Below are 20,240 nucleotides of genomic sequence, written 5' to 3'. Positions count from 1 at the left end.
ATATCCAAAAAAAACTTAGGAAAGCCTTCCCCATAGGCTAACATTGACTTCGGTAGCTTTTAGATGGTGAACTAGGGGGTCGAAGTTTTTTCTTAAAGAGACAGTACTTTGACTATCGAATAGTCGAACGATTTTAAGTTCGAATCCTTCGATTCAAAGTCGTAGTCGAAGGTCGTAGTAGCCCATTCGATGGTCGAAGTAGCCCAAAACACACTTCGAAATTGTGTGTGCCTGATGTATACTGAGATGCTGTGGGGGCAGAACGACATACTGAAGCAAAGTGATTAATTTTTCCACATTTGGTACATGTCTGGCCCATAGCAGGGCATACACCCTTGTGAGGAAAGTTTCTGCCACAGCGATAGCATTTCTTTAGTGAATCTGTCCCTTTTTGTGGTTTGCTAGTGTGGTCAAGGTGACACACCTGTTCATCAGTACCTTTTTCTATGGCAGTGGCTTGTAGCTCTGAGATCTCAAGAGCACGAGCCATTTTAAGTAGGTCTTGCACGGTGCAATCATCCTGTAATGCTTTGCGTCTTATTTTGGAAGAAGTGCATGATACAATAACTTGTGTTGTAATTTCATCATCAACGTCTGTAAAAGAGCAGGTTTGAGCTAATTCTCTTAATCGTGTAACAAATGCATCCATAGTCTCTTGGGGTAGTTGTTTAGCAATTCTGAATTTGTATCTTTCATATCTGACATTTGGTTTAGGGCTAAAGTAGTCAGAGAGAGCTTTGGAGCATTTAGTGTAATTGTCAGTGTTGTCAGTAGGCAGGGTGCAATAAATCTCATATACTGCAGAACCAGCATAATGAAGTAACAGGGCTTTCTTTCGTTTGTCCTCATTTATAGCCACAGCCTCCATGAGATTTTCAAATCGAAGTAACCATTTTTTCCAGTTTTGTGCTAGATGATTTGCATCAGACATGTCAAAGCTGGGGAATGTGTTCAGCTGCTCTGCCATTGTATTTTCACTTTCAGTTTCAGTAGTGGAAAGTAGAAGCTGCTTGTATTTTGATTTAGCTTATACACAGAAATCCTGAATATTGCTGAATAACATGCAGCACTGATAATATCTTGTGTGGCTGAAGTGGCTTTGAACGGGAGCTCTTAATAACTTGGTTTCTTATATAAAGGCCTAGTTGTAGTTTTATAGCAGAGTACTCACTTTGCAGGGTTAGATTTCCTTTTACTTGTCGCCAGTTGTTATGTCTACGTCATTCAGCGTATGCTTTATGTAAGGATTACACATTCAGCCTGCAGTGGAGAACCAACTTTATTCATTGTACAGTTGTCATTCCTTCCTCTGCTTTCTCCCTCATGCAATTCCTCTTACTTCCTTGTTCCTGCCTCCTACCCAGCCTGCCTCTCTACCTTAAAAGTACACTGTCACTTAAACATGCAGACATTACAGAATCCTTCACTCGAAGTTAGAGAATCGGCCCCTATGTGTTTGTAACCCCACCTTTTTTTCTTTTTTTTTAAAGGGGACCCGTCACCCAAAAAAATGATTCAAAGTCCTATTTTATCACATTAGTCAAGCAAAATGAACTTTAATTACACTATATAAATGATTTGAATCTTGTTTCCTTTAGTCTGGGAATTCATAATTATAACAAGCAGGCAGGAGCCATTTTGTGGACACTGTTATTAAGACAAGTCTTGTATCATCTCAGAATCTTGTTTGTGCACCAGAATGGGGGACCTGATGTCCATCCCCATGTCCTGGCTACACAATTAAATGGTAAAGAGAACAGGGGAATATGTAGAGAGCAGTGACATCAAAGAAGTGCTGAATGGAAAGTGAAAGTAATTGTCTGCCCCGCCTCTATGCCACGGGCATAGAGGAGGGGCAGACAATATTTGATTGACAGCTGAGTTTTTTAAATGAGCTTACAGCAGCTATGAATGCTTTAATAAAAAATAGAAATTGGATTTCATGTTTAATTTGAAAAGGACTTTTATTATACAGATTTTTGTGTCTGGGTGACAGGTCCACTTTAAATTATATTTCCCAGTAGGAGTGCTGGTCCCAGTGAGATGTATGAGTGCTGGATATACAGCAATGCAGTGGGTATAGGTGACATTGGAATGGGCATCTCTTATATATACACAAAACACTGCCGTTACATTCCATAAAGACCCTTGTAATCACTGCTGATCAGAGCCCACCAGCACCTACATGTTATGTGTATGTTATGTGTATGTTATGTGTATGTTATGTGTATGTTATGTGTATGTTATGTGTATGCTATGTGTATGCTATGTGTATGTTATGTGTATGTTATGTGTATGTTATGTGTATGCTATGTGTATGTTATATGTATGTTATGTGTATGTTATGTGTATGTTATGTGTATGTTATGTGTATGCTATGTGTATGCTATGTGTATGTTATGTGTATGTTATGTGTATGCTATGTGTATGCTATGTGTATGTTATGTGTATGTTATGTGTATATTATACATCAATTGGGAGTCCACATCTGATTTATATTTGATTATGCCTAAGGGACTCGCCCCAGTTCTCAGGCGATCACATATAAAAAAGTCCTTTATCCAAAGATAGCTGTCCCAAGGCTTTTGTTTTCATAAAAATATTGTTTTATTAAATTAGCATTAAAAATCAATTACAAACAACCCCACCAGGCCCACCTTACGCGTTTCGAGATACACCTATGACTAAGCGCCGGAGGGTGTGAAACGCGTAAGGTGGGCCTGGTGGGGTTGTTTGTAATTGATTTTTAATGCTAATTTAATAAAACAATATTTTTATGAAAACAAAAGCCTTGGGACAGCTATCTTTGGATAAAGGACTTTTTTATATGTTATGTGTATGTTATGTGCTTTCTTCTCAGCCCAGGGCAATAAGTCCTGTAATTACTCCTTGTAAATATAACTATCAGCTCTTGTGTGTAATTTGCTGCATTGAGACAGGGAAGCGCCTCTGGGCTGAGACTGGGCACCAAGCACATTCCACATTAGATTTCTATCATCAGTCTATGGGATTCCACTGAGATTCCAGACTGGAGATCCTGGGCTAATGTTACCTGCAAGGTGAATGGGGAATACACAGGAACAGGGTTGTGTCTAACGGAAAAATGAGCTCAAGCCCATGCCAACCTTATTAGTACAGCTGCCTGTGTCAGCACATCACTCTACTGTACCCCAGGTTATGGGACTCCCTATAAAGAGAGGGGGAATGAGTGATTCATTGGTGGGGAGGAAAGGAGATCTCACCATCAGTATAGGAAGGGGTTCTTTACTGTAAGGACAGTCAGGTTATGGGATTCCCTACCAAGAGAGGGGGAATGAGTGATTCATTGGTGGGGAGGAAAGGAGATTTCACCATCAGCATAGGAAGGGGTTCTTTACTGTAAGGACAGTCAGGTTATGGGATTCCCTACCAAGAGAGGGGAATGAGTGATTCATTGGTGGGGAGGAAAGGAGATCTCACCATCAGCATAGGAAGGGGTTCTTTACTGTAAGGACAGTCAGGTTATGGGATTCCCTACCAAGAGAGAGGGAATGAGTGATTCATTGGTGGGGAGGAAAGAGATCTCACCATCAGTATAGGAAGGGGTTCTTTACTGTAAGGACAGTCAGGTTATGGGATTCCCTACCAAGAGAGGGGAATGAGTGATTCATTGGTGGGGAGGAAAGGAGATCTCACCATCAGCATAGGAAGGGGTTCTTTGCTGTAAGGACAGTTAGGTTATGGGATTCCCTACCAAGAGAGGGGGAATGAGTGATTCATTGGTGGGGAGGAAAGGAGAACTCACCATCAGCATAGAAAGGGGTTCTTTGCTGTAAGGACAGTCAGGTTATGGGATTCCCTACCAAGAGAGGGGGAATGAGTGATTCATTGGTGGGGAGGAAAGGAGATCTCACCATCAGCATAGGAAGGGGTTCTTTACTGTAAGGACAGTCAGGTTATGGGATTCTCTACCAAGAGAGGGGGAATGAGTGATTCATTGGTGGGGAGGAAAGGAGATCTCACCCTCAGCATAGGATGGGGTTCTTTACTGTAAGGACAGTCAGGTTATGGGATTATCTACCAAGAGAGGGGGAATGAGTGATTCATTGGTGGGGAGGAAAGGAGTTCTCACCATCAGCATAGGAAGGGGTTCTTTACTGTAAGGAAAGTTAAGCTATGGGATTCCCCACAAGAGAAGGAATATATAAGTATGGATAGCTGTGCATATGTCTCTGTATTGTTGAGAAGAGCACTGATGACCTGTGCCAGTCTCCGTGGGCAGCAAACAGAAGCTGAGGGTAAGGAAATTCACAGGATGAAATTCTTATTCCATGAAAATAATATATCTAAGACTTTATTCGACAGAGAATCACACGAGCAACTGCAACTGTATATGACAAGCTAAGGTTTCTGGTGTAATCCTGTAGAGTGACACTGCATTTGTGTGTTTTGGGTGCAAGAGTGCGGCTGCTTCACTAAATTCCTATGTGTTCCAACCCAAAACTTGAGCAAACCTGCCAGCACCCTAACCAGGATCTGCCATGTAAACTTAAATAAAGGCATTTTTAATCGATTTGGTGCTGTATGAGGAATTTTATCCTAACTGAATACTTGTGGATGATGGACCACTGATGGTACATGTGCCAACATTTATAAAAATTGGGTTATTGAAGCTGACATTTACAAATTACATTTTCAAGCACCCAAACCTGCCCGCACCTGCCTTCACCCCTGTTTTTATAGCCCCACACCAACTGGCCCGCCAAGTTCACAAAAAGTTTGGGGCACCCACACGTTTATAAAGCTGAAAGATGGAGCTGGCAGTGTAAGGTCGCATGCGGGAGAGCAGCAGAAGAGCTGAACCAAAATCCGTGGATAACTGGCCGGCCCACACATCACTAACATACAGTCATAGAGCAGCTAAGGCTACGACTGTTATTATAGTTGCACAGGGGCATCATTCACTATTTCAAAGTATCTCAGTAACCAATCCTAGAGAAGCAAAACTGCTGGAGGTTGAAGAATATCAAACAAGAGATATAGTAGGACAAGATGGAGACAGTAGGATAAGATGGAGACAGTAGGACAAGATGGAAAATGTAGGGAAAGATGGAGACAGTAGGACAAGATGGAGACAGTAGGACAAGATGGAAAATGTAGGGCAAGATGGAGACAGTAGGAAAAGATGGAGACAGTAGGACAAGATGGAGACAGTAGGACAAGATGGTGACAGTAGGACATGATGGAGACAGTAGGGCAAGATGGAGACAGTAGGATAAGATGGAGACAGTAGGACAAGATGGAAAATGTAGGGCAAGATGGAGACAGTAGGACAAGATGGAGACAGTAGGATAAGATGGAGACAGTAGGACAAGATGGAAAATGTAGGGCAAGATGGAGACAGTAGGGAAAGATGGAAACAGTAGGGCAAGAAGGAGACAGTAGGGCAAGACAGAGAGAGTAAGGCACGATGGAGACAGTAGGACAAGATGGAATCAGTAGGACAAGATGGAGACAATAGGGCAAGATGGAGACAGTAGGGCAAGATGGAGAAAGTAGGGCAAGATGGAGATAATCAAATCCCCTAATTATCTTACACATGGCATTATAGAAGGACCTACCTGCTCCCCCTCGACCCATTTATAAGACCACCCTGTCTGGAACTTTGGATCTTTATTAGCGGACATTGAAGGATTTAGTTTTTTTAATAAAAGAATATTCTGGTGAAGCAGTTATGCTTTATGTGCTCTTTCCCCTAAACTCTCACAAGTCATGGGTGGCTCTTGATGGGTGGCTGGTGTGGGGAACTTGGATTCTTTCTGGATGATGTTATCTCTTTTTACATCAAATGAGCACCCATCAAATCCAAAACACGGACCCAGTACACCGGGTGGCTCTGTTATTTCCTGTGCTTGGCCCACTTGTGTTCTGTCTGCAGATCTGTGATCAGTCCAGAAGAAATTCCATACAGTAAATGGGTGCTATGTCCTCAGCCCCACTTCTCAGTGCCCATTGTGTTGGGCATTGGGTACCTCCATCTCAGAGTCTTTGGAAGCCCCATGGGCAAAGCAGAGAAGCAGTGATGTATATCAGCCAGGCTGTGAATGCATGTGCCAAGCACTCAACACTGATAAGTTACCCTAAAACATTGCTTTTCTGCTACCCACCCCCACCTCCCCCATTTATCTACCCAATGTGCCATAGGATGCCGATATGTGTGAGTAGGCACTTCCTATTCCCCTGTTACTGTGTTTCCCTCCCCCATAGAACATTCTGGCTTTCTTTGTTCTCACTGATATAAGAAAATTCAAATTAAAAACACTGGGGGTAAAAAGCCATTTACAAAGGGCAGCATTTCTCTTTGGGACCCCCCCCCCCCGTCCCTGTCACTCAGTGATGGTATCAATGGCTCCTTGTGCCATCCCCTCTAGCAAAGGAGAAGGTACCAGCCTATATGGTCTCATGTGTTAGAACTCCTCTTCCTCGTAGAGTAAGATGCCACTGAATACAGTCAGGGGTTCACCTGAATTCCCCACTCTGCCCATGACCAAGTCTATACAGACAGTGTCTCCGGCATTCAGCTGTAGAATGATATTGAAGATCCCTAATGACCCAGGGGTGGTCTTGTTCTCCACAAGGGGTTTCTCCAGGCCCTCTGGCTCATACCCTGCTGAATCTGTACGGGCAATGCCAAAGTTGGACTTGGACAGCACCGCTTCCAGCTTCTCATTCTGGTACCCAGTCAGGATGCAGCTGATAAAGTAACGGCCGTTCAGCGGAGCTGTGAAGATACCTGCAAAGTGATATATGTGTTATCCTGGCATGAGGGAGGTATGGGCAGCAGAGGGGGTTTTGAGCACCAATAAGCATTTGTGGCTACAAGATCAAAAAGAAATAAGAGGAACCTCTCAGTTAAGGAAACTCACAACACATTGCCATTAAGTGTACAACTTGTATTTATATTATTTTTGCCAAAGTGCATAACCTGCATTTATCAACATTGAACCTCATTTTCCAGTTTGCTGCCCAGTTTTCCGGTTTAGACAAATCACTGTGCAAAGTGGCAGAATCCTGCATGGAACCTATAGTTCTGCACAATTTAGTATCAGCTGCAAAACCTCCAAATTATCCTTCAGCCAGTTCTCTATCCAAGTACAAATATTATGTTCCAGGCCAACATTCCTTAATTTAACCAGTAACCTTCTGTGTGACACTGTATCAAATGCTTTAGCAAAGTCTAAGTAAATCACATCCACTGCCATCCCAGAATCAAGGTCCCTGCTCACCTTCTCATAAAAAGAAATAAAATTTGTCTGGCAAGATCTATTACACATAAAACCATGTGGCCTAAACTCATACTATTATTACTTGTTATGAAGTCCAGTATCTTATCCCTTAATACCCCTTCCAAATCCTTTCCTACCACTGACATCAGACTAACTGGCCTATAATTTTGATGCTGAGACCTGGATCCCTTTTTGAATAGCGGCACCACATTAGTAATTCACCAGTCTCTTGGCACAGTGTCAGACCTCAATGAATCCTGAAAAATTAAGTAAAGAGGTTTGGCAATCGCCCTGGGATGAATACCATCTGGCCACAGACCTTTGTTTATCTTAACATGTTCTAGTCACTTTTGAATTTCCTCATGTGTGAACCATGCATCATTAGTTGTATTACTAGAATTGGGACTATTAAGAAGGAAACCTTCATTAGACGTTGTAGACTAATAATTGGCAACGTGGTGGAGTAAAACTTGTCTGTGCAAAAGATGGAACTTACCAGTAGCCGGATCATAAGCGTCGCCATCATTTACCAGGACCTTATCAAAGACAATGGTTCCAGGATCCAGTTGTGGGTAGGTAAGTGCAGCAGAGAAGGCAATGTGTGGGACACTGGCTGACTCCCCTATTTGACCTGCAGGGGACACACAATGCACAATGTTATTATTATTATTAGAGTGAATGTCAGGGAGAAATCCCTCTGGCTGAAACAGGGTCTTGTATCTACCCCAGTTATTATGTGTTGTTGTTGTTACCCTCCTGCAAGGGGGTTGAAGGCATGAGTGCAGAGAGGGTAATAGGGCAATAAAATTTCAGAATACATTGAGAAGGATAGGGCTCTGATTGGTTGAGATGTTAAAAGTGTAAGTGACAGTGGGTTGGGCAGAATTTGGGAGCAGAAGATGAGGGGTTAGGGCACACTGCCCATTGGCTGGGTGAAGTTTAGGGATATTTCCTCAGGTGCCATGAAGACAATCGCTGTACCTTGTTCTCCTCGCAGGCCTGAAGCAAAGAAGGAAGAAATAAGAATTCAGACATAATCCCTTCGACACTGTCCCACGATTCCAATTACATTCACTGAGACTGGGCAAAGAAATAAATGTCCCAACCTTTGCACCAGGTCTAGTAACCCATGACAACCAAAAGCAGCTAGCATTCACTGGTCGCCGGTTTGAAAGCAAACATCTGATTGGCTGGTTTACTTGACCTGGTGACTTTTAATATGCCAACCACTGTCTGTTAATGAACAACCGTTGACAAAAATGAAAATGCAATATTCCTTATCAGGGTTGTACCCACAGTGGGGGATTTAGGTGTATTTACATATAGAGGTAGTGACCCCCCCCTTCCTGTCCCATGTTAATATAGTGATTGGAAAGTGGTGGTTCTTCCTCTTTGGCCTCCTTCTTTTGACCCAGGTTGATGTTTCTGGGGAGCCTGGTGTCAACAAGGCCCAGTAAGAGTTCTGCCTTAGAGGGAAACCTCTTTTGTTTTGTTTGCAAGAACCTCTCGTGTCCTATTTTTGTTTCTACACAGTAACAAATAGGATTAGTTGCACAACACCCTCTCTCTTGCTCCTCTCTCTGCAAGGGCCCATCTGTGTAAGGGATTCCAGTGTGACCCATGTTCTACCATCACTAGGTGGAAAGGCACTTTTAGGTCAAGATAACATTACAATTATTTTTATTTCCAACATATATATGTTTTCCTTACCTGGGGGTCCCACTGGGCCTTGTTTGCCTTGGGCACCATCTTTTCCTGGGGGTCCAGGAGGACCTTGTGGACCTGAAACTCCTTGTTTTCCCTGAGGACCAGGAGGCCCAGGAAGTCCAGGGAGTCCTACATGAAGAGAAGATCTGTTATAACTTTACGGTGTGGGGTATATTTTTTCAAGGGCAAAGGGTAACAATACATGAAATACAAAATTACCTGAACTGGCAAAAGAGTCACAAGAGGGCAGTATAGACCCATGTTCAGCATGAGTCAAATAAAGCAACAATAAAGATTTTGGTTTTGGATTCTGGGGTCCCCCACACCATTAGAAGTCTAGAGTAAGTCTAGAGCTGTATATGACAAGCCTCTGCCACCAATGGTAGACTCTTTATTCAGAGATGTTCCCCATTAATTTGTGGCACCATTTTGTTGCCCTATGTTATATATTGCACCTTTAAATATTGGGCTGCTTCTATTTAATTAAGGGGTACATTATTAGTAATATAGTTTGTACTTTTGTCTTCTAATCTTGTCCATGATGAAAAAAGCTATATTTATAATAAAAACAATGTTTGACTTGCCCACCGGGGTTCCATGAAACTCCCTGTGGAATGAGGTTACAGTGGGCTCTATATTCAGCTAGTCAAGGTTAGGACTAGGTTAGTAACCCCACACATCCCAGGCCAACATTGGTAAATGCTGACTTCATTGTGTTGTAGTAGGTTTGTTCTAGGTATAATAAAATGCCTCACCCATAAAGTCTTGGAGAGTGAAGTTCTGGAACTCAGTGGACAGAACCAACATAGAGCTGTTCAGCGTGTTGATCCTCTTGTGGATTCCATTCAGTTGGCTGTTGTGGAGTTTCTCAAACCAAGAGCTGTGAGTGCGCAAGGTGCTATTGACCTCCTGAACACAGTTCCACAGCCCAGATACATGTTTGTTTAGGTTTTCCTTTATCTTGTGCAAGCTCCCTGCTACTGTATCAAGCTTCACACAGATGTTCTCCAGCTTGGAGACTCTGTCCTCCAGGCCGCTGGCAGACTGTCGACAATCTTGTGTCTCTTCCAACACAGTGGTCTGAAACTTTTCAATCTCTTTGTGAACATTAGCAAAATTCTCTGTGTTGTCCCCTAGGTGCTCCGTAACCTCTTCTTGGATCTTATTGATCTTGGTGATTATTTTGTCTTTGGTGGTTCCCAACTCAAGGATGTCTGTATGGTGCTTCCCAATTGTCTCCTGAAGGTCTTTAATGGTATCGTTTATGGAGCTAAATGACACAATAATGTTAGATAGCTCTCCTTGCATTGATTTAAGATCGACGTTAGAGCTTCCTCCAAACACACTAAAACCATCTAAAGTCTTACTGGAGCCAGACTGTTCTTTACCCTCCTCTGTTTTCTTCTGAATAAGATGGCAAACGCCTGTACATTCGGCCACCTGCTCTTTTAGTTTTCCAACTTCCTCCTGCAGATTGGAGCATACCTGCCCACAACTCTTGTAATCAAACTGTATCATCCTAGTAAGGGACTTTATGCTGTTTTCCAGATCAACCATCTTTCCATTGGTCTTGTTCTGATAGTGGGAAATATCTCTGCTGTATGTTTCACTCACGTCAGAAGACATTTTGATCAGAGACTCTGCATTGGCATCCACTAAGGCCTTGACATCTGTCAGCTCATCCTCTAAGCCTGTAAGGGTGTCTTGTAGGGAGTTTCCAGACAGCTGTAGGTCTGTGATCTCAGAAGTGATTAAACGAATCTTATCTTCATTGGCCTTGACTCTCTTCTCTATTTCATTGACCGAGTTCTTCACCTCAGAACTTCCGCTGCGGCACTGATCGGCACAACTCTTGGCTGTGTTTGTTACCTGTTTCATTAGATTTTCCATGTCCTGGACAACATCATCAAGGACCCCTTCGTTCCTCCCCTGCATGTTCTTGAGGGACTCTATATCCAGTACTAAGTTGGTCATGGTCTGACCTACTGAGTCTGCTGAGTTGTTCACCAGTTCAGACAGAAGAATATTTATTTTTTCCTCATTATTAGTAATGCGGTCTTCCAAATCAATCCTCAGTTTCTGAATTTCTTCTTGCAAGTAATTTTGTAGATCATTCCTGTAATGAAAATATTGGTCCTCTAGGCTTCTTTGAGTGGTGTTCATTCTGCCCTCTATGTATTCTAGACGGTTGTTCAGGTTTTGACCCTTTATAGAGTTTCCTACATTGTCACCCAACTGGTTGTCCATGCGCACAGTTAGCTCAATGACTGAACCAGAGAGAGTCTCGGCCTTCGTTTCCATGCCATCAACTTTTCTGTGAAGATCAGCAACATCAGCACAGCAGTCCTTGGGCAGCTGATTGGAAACCTCCACCATATGCCCTTGCATCCTTTGGATGGCCTCTCTGTTGCTTTGATCTATAGAGTTGATGAGTTTCTCCATGCCTCTTATACGATCCCTGTCCTCGTTCTGCTGGTTCCCGAACCCTTCCACCCCTGATAGGCAAGCGGAGCAGGACTGTTGCATCCTTCTCTCCACTTCCTTCAGGATATCTACCCTTAGGTCTGTAAGCTTCTGGGTTATTGTATTGTTGGTAATACCCGGATGTTTATCGTTTTTATTATTCAGATTGTCTAGCTCCTGAGAGGTGATTCTGTTGTCGAGCACTGTCAGTTGCCTCTGTATATGATTAAGGGTCTCCTTCATGCCAGGCTGCCCTGGAACTGAATCTAACAGTTGTTTCCCATTCAGGGCAGTCTCCACAGTCAGTAGGATCTCTGATTGGTACTTCTCATGCAGCCCTTGCATGGTGGATTGCAAGCTCTGCAGCTCCTTGCTTAACTGCTGGACCTTGTCTTCAAGCTGCTTCACCTTTTCTGAGTCCCCATGCCCTGGAGCTGAGGAGAAAAAATTGCAGAGAATGAGTGAATAAGCAACATCTATTTCCCTTTTATAATATCTGAAAAATGTCAAGTACTTAGAGAAGGGATCTAAAAGGTTGGTCTATGACCACTTCACTCTATGGCTTCTCCTACAGACATTTCAGGCAGAAGAAGGGAATTATAAAATGGAAGTCCCTCTATGATGTGAAGCCAGAGTTCTATTCCTGCCCCATATGGTGCTAAGCAGGTCTTCTACAACAGATGCCCAAAGAATTAAAAAAAGCAGTTTCTAGCTTATCTTGACTCACTTTCTCCTCTAGAGCCACTCGGTGAGTTCCCACCACTGGACCCAGACATGTTTGGCCTCACAGGCTTGGACCTTGGCTTGGAGGTAGTTATTTGCACAATTCCTGTTGGGCCGTCCATACAGTTGTCTCCAGAGTAGCCATGACAGCACTTCCACTCCATGTCCGACACTGTCTTGTAAGCCACTTTGTAGCGTGGTTTCATGTAGCTGCGGTACCTGATGGACAAGCAGAACAGAGTTATATGTTAAAAGCAGAACTCAACTGAATGGAGCCTGTTATCTCAACCAGGTATCTCGGTTTAACTCCAACCATGTGTTTTCCACGAGGAGAAGAAACGATCCTCCCTGGTTCATGAACAATAATCAGGACCCCTTCTTGTATCGTCAGCTCTATTGACTCAGATCAGATCTGAGGTCATATTTCATTTTCTCAATGATGGGCTTTATGAAGTGCAATCTTCCAGCAGCTAGTGATACTTACAGGACAGAACGTGGACACTGAATCTGCCCCCAGGTGCAGGGTTGATATTCCGGCTTCACATAGGCCTCGGCTCCATCCTCCACCAAACAGCTGACAGTCCGGGTCACCACATATGTGCACCAGTTCCTAGGGGGCAGCAGAGAGTCTATATCATTATGATGCCACACAAGTAAATGTGACCTGGAATCAATGCTGAGCAGGTTGGGACATGGCCATCCTAGATCACCCCAGGGGCTGGCAAAGACCCCTCATCCTTAACCCCCAGACATTGGTCTGCTCCCCCTGTTACACTACTCATCATTGCTGTATATTAGGAGCAATCCTTGTCTCATTGGCATCATCATCCCATGTAAATGTTATGAGCGAAACTTAGTTTCCTTCCCAGGATTCCTGCTGTTTTGCATACTAATGAATGGCTTCTCCCTCCATATAAGATGTTTGTCCAGATCCCCACTATCTGTTATTCCGACACCCCGGTGCTAAACTGATGAGCCCTAATAAGGGTGTGTAGGTCAGTCAATAGGTGTGTTTTCTATATATTTAGGATCTAATTAGCAGGTGCTTTGTAACCCAGTGGGAGAGCTTTAGCCAATAGGAAATAGAAGCAGAACTTGGTTTCCTTCCCAGAATTCCTGCTGCTGCCCTGGGTGAGTTTCATTATCATCAATGTAGGTAGCCACAAAGGCTGTGATCAGTAATGATGGTGCCCCATATGATCACGTTACTAGGACCATTTCCCCCCTCCACGGTGCCCTAATTATTATTCAACCAGTCACCCGGACTGCTGGGCAGTGAGCCCTTCCAACAAGCAGAAGAAATCCCCTGAGCATTACCAGCCACATACACCACTATCTTTATGCCAAAAACCCCACCCGCTCTACTGAAAGCCCTGCCCACTTTATGTCCTGTGTCCCCTTCTGTTACTGCCCCCTGACTGGAGTGCCCATTATACCCCCGACTGTGCCCATTATACCCCCTGACTGTGCCCATTATACCCCCCAACTGTGCCCATTATACCCGCTGACTGTGCCCATTATACCCCATTATGGGTTATCTGCTAGTAATACAGAATATAGTACCACCCCTGGGTTATCTGCTAGTAATACAGAGTATTGTACCACCCCCTGGGTTATCTGATAGTAATACAGAGTATAGTACCACCCCCTGGGTTATCTGCTAGTAATACAGAGTATAGTACCACCCCTGGGTTATCTGATAGTAATACAGAGTATAGTACCACCCCCTGGGTTCCCTACTAGTAATACAGAGTATAGTACCACGCCTGGGTTCCCTGCTAGTAATACAGAGTATAGTACCACCCCTGGGTTCCCTGCTAGTAATACAGAGTATAGTACCACCCCTGGGTTCCCTGCTAGTAATACAGAGTATAGTACCACCCCTGGGTTATCTGCTAGTAATACAGAGTATAGTACCACCCCTGGGTTATCTGATAGTAATACAGAGTATAGTACCACCCCTGGGTTCCCTGCTAGTAATACAGAGTATAGTACCACCCCTGGGTTCCCTGCTAGTAATACAGAGTATAGTACCACATCTGGACTCCCTGCTAGTAATACAGAGTATAGTACCACCCCCTGGGTTCCCTGCTAGTAATACAGAGTATAGTACCACCCCTGGGTGCTAGAGCTTTCTATGTTCCCTACAAGCAATACTGAGTACTTGCTCCTGGGTTCCGTTCTTTCAATACAGAATAGAGTGGGGCAGGCTGAACAGATGCGCATAATTTGGAGACCAAAAAAACCATTAGAAAATCATAAGCCTGTTAGACAAGCAGTTGCATTTATTGCACCAACGCTACAGTGACATACTGTGAATGAGGTGCTGCACAAGGACACAGGGCCCCAGGTTCCTCTTGGTGATCCTACCAGGGCCCTACACATTTTATAAGCCAAATACAAGAAAATCCACAGGAGGTGCAAACAACAAGAAACAGCACATGACTTAACAGTTGTGGGACCAATAATGCCATCACCTTTAGTCCCCAGTGGCCCGCAGTACCCCAAAAGCCTTATACATGATATGACTTGGGTGCTTATGAGTTACATGAGTTAAGTTGGGTACTTACCTGTGCCTGCTGGCTGCCCGAAGTTTATTCTGAGTTACCCCTTGTACAGTCATCACTTGGGTTTGTGGGGCAGCTCCCCCTGTATAAAGGTTATTGTGGGAGGGGAAGTTTGTGGTGTGAGCCCCCCAAATATTTACAGAGATTAAACAGCTGATGAGGAGCAACATAGTCCTGATGCCCATTTTCAGGGCTGAGAATCAGCAGATCAACCGCCTCAAATACAGAGATCCTTCAGTTCCCAGCACAGACGCAGCTTTCCTCAGCAAGATATCAATGGTTCTGATCCAAAATGGGCCTTCCTCACTGGTTACTATAAACATGCAGGAATCAGAGCCACCTCCAGCGCTCTCTATATCCACAGACAGACCAACGGACCTCTCCAGTTGGCACTATATCTTCATAAGGATCAGTGGAACATCTCCAGTTGGCACTATATCTTCATATGGATCAGTGGGACATCTCCAGTGGTCACTATATCCTGCTGTAGCGTGAGGTCTCCAGTGTACTGTAGCTCCTCATACAGATCGGAGTGAGGTCCCAAGTGGTCAGTATATCTTCATAAAGATCAGAGGAAGGTCTCCAGCTCCAGTAGAGCCTGAATATGCTCCCTGGTGGTTCCTCCTGGCTTCAAACAGATCCACAGGACTTTTATGTGGACTTAGTTCCACCAATCAGGTCCCTCCAGAGTCTCTTTAAGTGTGATAGTCTGCCTTCCCCACTCACCTTTACATCAGATACTTAGTGCTCTCCCTTCTCCAACCTTGTCCACATTGGTCAGAGTGGTCTCCCCAAACCTCAGAGCTGCTGTCTCTCTAAACCTCAGAGATGTTGTCTCTCCAAATCTCACATATGTTTTCTCTCCAGGTCCCAGTGCCTGTGTGTTAGAACTCAGTGTTAGTGCCCATGGAGCTCCCAGCTGGATCAGTTGGAATCACTTACAGATGTCCATCATGACCAGTGGACGTGTTCTCATTCAGGACTCACCAATGAGATTAGGGGGGCAGTTTGCAGATAGTTGGAGTCGTGAGAGCATCAGCAGTTGTGGTCACCTCTAACATGAAAAAGGCGGTTGAAGAGACACCATCAAAGCTGGACCCAGTTGATCCGTGCTGATCCAGCTGCAGTTCTCCCTCGGCTCTGCAGTCCCAGAATATGTTTGAAGGGAAGTTTTGTCGGTGGGGTGTCTGTACCCTACAACTCTCCCCCTGTGCCTCTCTCTCTAACTGATGTCACCCCCCTCCACAGAGTGACCTCCAGCTGGAACCCACCCCAACCTCTCTCCAGCACACCAAAGAGACAGTAATGAGAATCCCCTGTAGCAAGAGACTGACCAGGAGGGGGAGGAGAGAGGGGAATCCTAAAAGGAGAGACAGATGCCGTATTCCCCCCCCCACCCTTCCCAAACTTCCTGCCCCTCTCACATCCCCAGATGCAGAATTAAATTCAGCTTAACCCTCACAATGCTCACTACTGTGCAACCCCGACTCCCCCTCAGCACCGCTTGCTCTAATGAGCCAGATGTTACTTTGTACCCAGTCCCTGTAAGAACTTAATGTGCCATTGGTTTCTGGGGGTTGTTTCTGGGGTTAGGGTGTTCGTGTGACCCCCAGTGCATTAGAACAGGCGCAGGATAAATGTCCTTGGGGGCTTGAACATGCGTCAGATGCAACAAAAGTAAAACAAGAGGCGCCTGTTAAGGGGAACTCCACCCAAAAACTCTTCTTGTGCTTAATGAAAGAGAAGCCCCCCATGTATTAGGGCTCGATCCAACCAATCACCACGCAGCATTATTTCCCCAGAATTAAAGCCAAAAGCCGGTGCAAAAATACCCTAATCTCTCCCAGGTTGCAGCAGCATATTTCCCAATGTAGGGGGGTGTATTGTATCATTTCCAACGTGCTCATGAGCCTGGCACAGGGACCCCCATTAACATGTGGAGGTGCAACATGTAGAGCGGGGCCAACCAGCGCACTGCCCAGCCCAATACGCCCGGGAGTTTGCAACACTGATGCCAATACTTCAAGGAGCCCCAAGTACCCCACAAGGCTCTGTACCTACGGCAGTTGCATCAGAATTGCCAAATTCACCACAAATCAGGTGCAGTTGCTCCATATATTGTTGAAGTCTGCCTGCTGTCATTCCCGATGTTCCTCGTGTAAGTGACGCAAATGAACTGCAGCTAATGACGCAGGGCGCTGAGGGAACCCTACAACTGCCGTCTGGTCTGGAGGTGTCGGTGGCTTGAGGGTTCCTCCATAGGCTGACAGTTGCAGTGCTCAGAGTGCAAGGAGCGCATTTACCTTTAATAATAGTCAGTATCGGGCTGGCCCCCCGGGATACCAAGAAAACTCCCGGTGGGCCCAGGTGTCAGTGGCCTCTTGCTTCTAAATATTTGGCCTATTTCATGGTCATTCCCTATTTCTTTATGGGAACAAAGAGGTTTAATAATAGAAGAATAGAGTATTGTATGTAGAGAAAAGAGACTGGGAGAAGAAAGAGGTTGAGTGGGGAGAGAAGGAATAATATTTTGGAAAGTGGGCCCTTAACGTAAGGTTTTCTGGTGTCTGACACTGATAATAGTGGTTTAATGCACAAGGGACTGCAGGAAAGTGCTGGGACTGGAATTGCAGACGTTCATGAGTCCAGACCAGTGACCCCTCCCTACCCATGTGCCCACCCTGCCTACCCCCAGAGAATGTGTAATGGGAACCCGAAAAGTAAGTTCTCCTTGAGGCAGGAATGGATTCCAGGGCTCCCCATGTCCAGGCACTAGGTTAATGCATTTGGGAACAGTGGGTAAGTTCCAGTACTTGGGCTTTGCACTGGCAGTTTGTGGATTAACCCTATTATTTGCTATTTTTTTGGAGTAGGTCTGTCCCTCCCTCTGCTGCAACCGCAGCCTTTTACTCCATTTATAAATCTGTTCCTACCAGTGGTATAATTAGATGTTACTGGGCCCCACAGCAAATACATTTTATGGCTCCTTTTTTACCAATATATGTTGAAATTGCTCATTATTTGGGGCCTCATGGGGCCCCTATCCCTCCTGGGCCCCCTGTAGCTGCAGGGTCTCCTTCCTCTGTAGTTACCCCCCTGGTTCCTACAGGTAAACATCTAATGGCAATACTGTGGTGTAGCCCACTGGCATGAACGGGACACGCCATGTAAAGAAGTCCAGGGCCCATGGGCCACCAGTAACCTGTGCCTTAATGTAGGGCAAGTCCAGCACCACCAATATACAGCACTGGGTGGGCCCAGTCGTGGCTCTAGCTCAGTCCCATATATATATATATATATACACTGTATATACTGTACAAGCAGATGTGTCCCACCCCAGGAATGAGGGAGGATTTGCTGACGGCACATTTGGCTGCACTTTCAGGGCTTTGACATAAATCCTTTATATTGGGGGTTTCCGCTGGATCATTTCAAGGAAACACTGATTCTTGTCCCCACGGGGTGATGGGGTTTTTGCTTGTGGGGGGTGGGGGCAGGACCGGACTGAGAATTAAAATAGGCCCTGGCATTTAGGGTACACAGAGGCCCAAACAGCCCCCACCAGCCCACCAAATACTGACTTTATGGGACCTTATAGCAGCCCCTCTGGCATTTGCCAGAACCCACAGATTGCCAGTCCGGGCCTGGGTGGGGGGTGGATAACAGATATATTTATGGATTTCCTTTCCATCCCTAAATTTTCCTCGGCCCCTTGTTCCGGACCAAAGAGGTGAGAACATTTCTATAAAACTCTGCTGTTTGTCAGTTGGAACGGGGCAGCGCTGAGTTATGGAAAACATCTGTCTCACTCAGTATGTAGCACTGCCCACAACTCTAATGGGCAACAGAGCTAGCAATCTATCCCCCACCCCAAACTGCTCCCTGCCATGGCTAGAGTAGTAGTCCTTGGGGCCCATGTGCTACTGAACTACACCACTCAGCATGGTTCAACTTATAAATGAGGGTAAAAAAGCTGGGAGCTCTAGTCCAGCAACATCCTGAGACCCAAGGTAAAGAAACAGGGCACTCAAGGGTCACACAAGATGTATTTAGCCAGTCCCTCCTACTGCTGAACAAAGAGAGTACAGGAAAAACTGGAAGTGTATGGGTTAAAAGAGACAGCAAGTGGCACTTTATGGATTAATGAGACTGTACCTGCACTGTAAGGGTTAAAGAGACAGCACCTGGCATGTGGCACATTATGGGTTAAAGAGGCAATACCTGTCACATTATGGGTTAAAGAGGCAGTAGCTGGTACATAATGAGTTAAAGAGACAGTACCCTGTAGATCTCAGGTAATTAGTTGAGGACATTCTTTAGATGCTCAGCATTTCCCTCCCCACAGATCCAGCTGGTCCCTATTGCCCCAGGCTCATGTCCCCTCTCCTCCCATCCCCCGCTCTGACTTTATCCCCCGGGTAAAAGGAACCTGATACCTAATACCCCAGTGTGAGGGTATAGGGGTACTGAGCAATGACTGGGGCTACATTTATTACTGGGGTCACTGTCACATATATTCTTGGGGTCACTGTCACATATATTACTGGGGTCACTGTCACATATATTACTGGGGTCACTGTCACATATATTACTGGAGGTCACTGTCACATATATTTTTGGGGTCACTGTCACCTATATTACTGGGGTCACTGTCACATATATTCTTGGGGTCACTGTCACATATATTCTTGGGTTCATTGTCTCATATATTCTTATGGTCACAGTCATATATATTCTTGGGGTCACTGTCACATATATTCTTGGGGTCACTGTCACATATATTGCTGGGGTCACTGTCACATATATTCTTGGGGTCACTGTCACATATATTACTGGGGTCACTGTCACATATATTCTTGGGGTCACTGTCACATATATTACTTAGGTCACTATCACATATATTCTTGGGGTCACTGTCACATATATTACTGGAGGTCATTGTCACATATATTACTGGGGTCACTGTCACAGATATTACTGGGGTCACTTTCACATATATTACTGGGGTCACTGTCACAGATATTACTGGGGTCACTGTCACATATATTACTGGGGTCACTGTCACATATATTCTTTGGGTCACTATCACATATATTACTAGGGTCACTGTCACATATATTACTGGAGGTCATTGTCACATATATTACTGGGGTCACTGTCACAGATATTACTGGGGTCACTTTCACATATATTACTGGGGTCACTGTCACAGATATTACTGGGGTCACTGTCACATATATTACTGGGGTCACTGTCACATATATTCTTTGGGTCACTATCACATATATTACTAGGGTCACTGTCACATATATTCTTGGGGTCACTGTCAAATATATTGCTGGGGTCACTGTCACATATATTGCTGGTGTCACTGTCACATATATTTTTGGGGTCACTGTCACCTATATTACTGGGGTCACTGTCACATATATTCTTGGGGTCACTGTCACATATATTACTGGGGTCACTGTCACATATATTACTGGGGTCACTGTCACATATATTACTGGGGTCA

General features: G+C 44.8%; 1 protein-coding gene across 2 annotated transcripts; it reads right to left on the bottom strand.

Annotated features, from left to right (window-relative positions):
• Positions 1-5,639: 5,639 nt before the first annotated feature.
• emilin1.S (elastin microfibril interfacer 1 S homeolog) lies at positions 5,640-16,060 on the bottom strand. Of its 2 annotated transcripts, XM_018266070.2 has the most exons (9): positions 15,713-16,060; positions 14,729-15,602; positions 12,643-12,768; positions 12,163-12,377; positions 9,728-11,869; positions 8,976-9,101; positions 8,247-8,264; positions 7,762-7,896; positions 5,640-6,772 (listed from the first exon to the last, which is right to left on the bottom strand). In XM_018266070.2, the coding sequence occupies exons 2-9, from the start codon at positions 14,908-14,910 to the stop codon at positions 6,447-6,449; spliced, it is 3,270 nt and encodes a 1,089-aa protein (XP_018121559.1). In that variant the 5' UTR covers positions 14,911-15,602; positions 15,713-16,060; the 3' UTR covers positions 5,640-6,446. The 2 variants fall into 2 exon arrangements, with proteins under 2 accessions (XP_018121559.1, XP_018121558.1); XM_018266069.2 differs by having other exon boundaries at positions 14,729-16,059.
• Between the last annotated feature and the right edge of the window lie 4,180 nt (positions 16,061-20,240).

Source organism: Xenopus laevis, chromosome 5S (assembly GCF_017654675.1).
Source record: "Xenopus laevis strain J_2021 chromosome 5S, Xenopus_laevis_v10.1, whole genome shotgun sequence".
In the NCBI taxonomy this organism is placed as follows: Eukaryota; Metazoa; Chordata; class Amphibia; order Anura; family Pipidae; genus Xenopus; species Xenopus laevis.
Note: the sequence above shows the minus strand (reverse complement) of the source record. Positions and strands in the feature narration are given on the sequence as shown.

Bases quoted from the DNA above. Each gene is read 5' to 3' on its own strand.
- emilin1.S (XM_018266070.2), bottom strand. From the start codon at position 14,910: ATGGGCATCAGGACTATGTTGCTCCTCATCAGCTGTTTAATCTCTGTA. The intron at 12,769-14,728 runs GTAAGTACCCAA...GCTGCCCCCTAG, and splicing joins CGGGCAGCCAGCAGGCACAG to GAACTGGTGCACATATGTGG. The intron at 12,378-12,642 runs GTAAGTATCACT...CTTGTCCATCAG, and splicing joins CAGTGTCCACGTTCTGTCCT to GTACCGCAGCTACATGAAAC.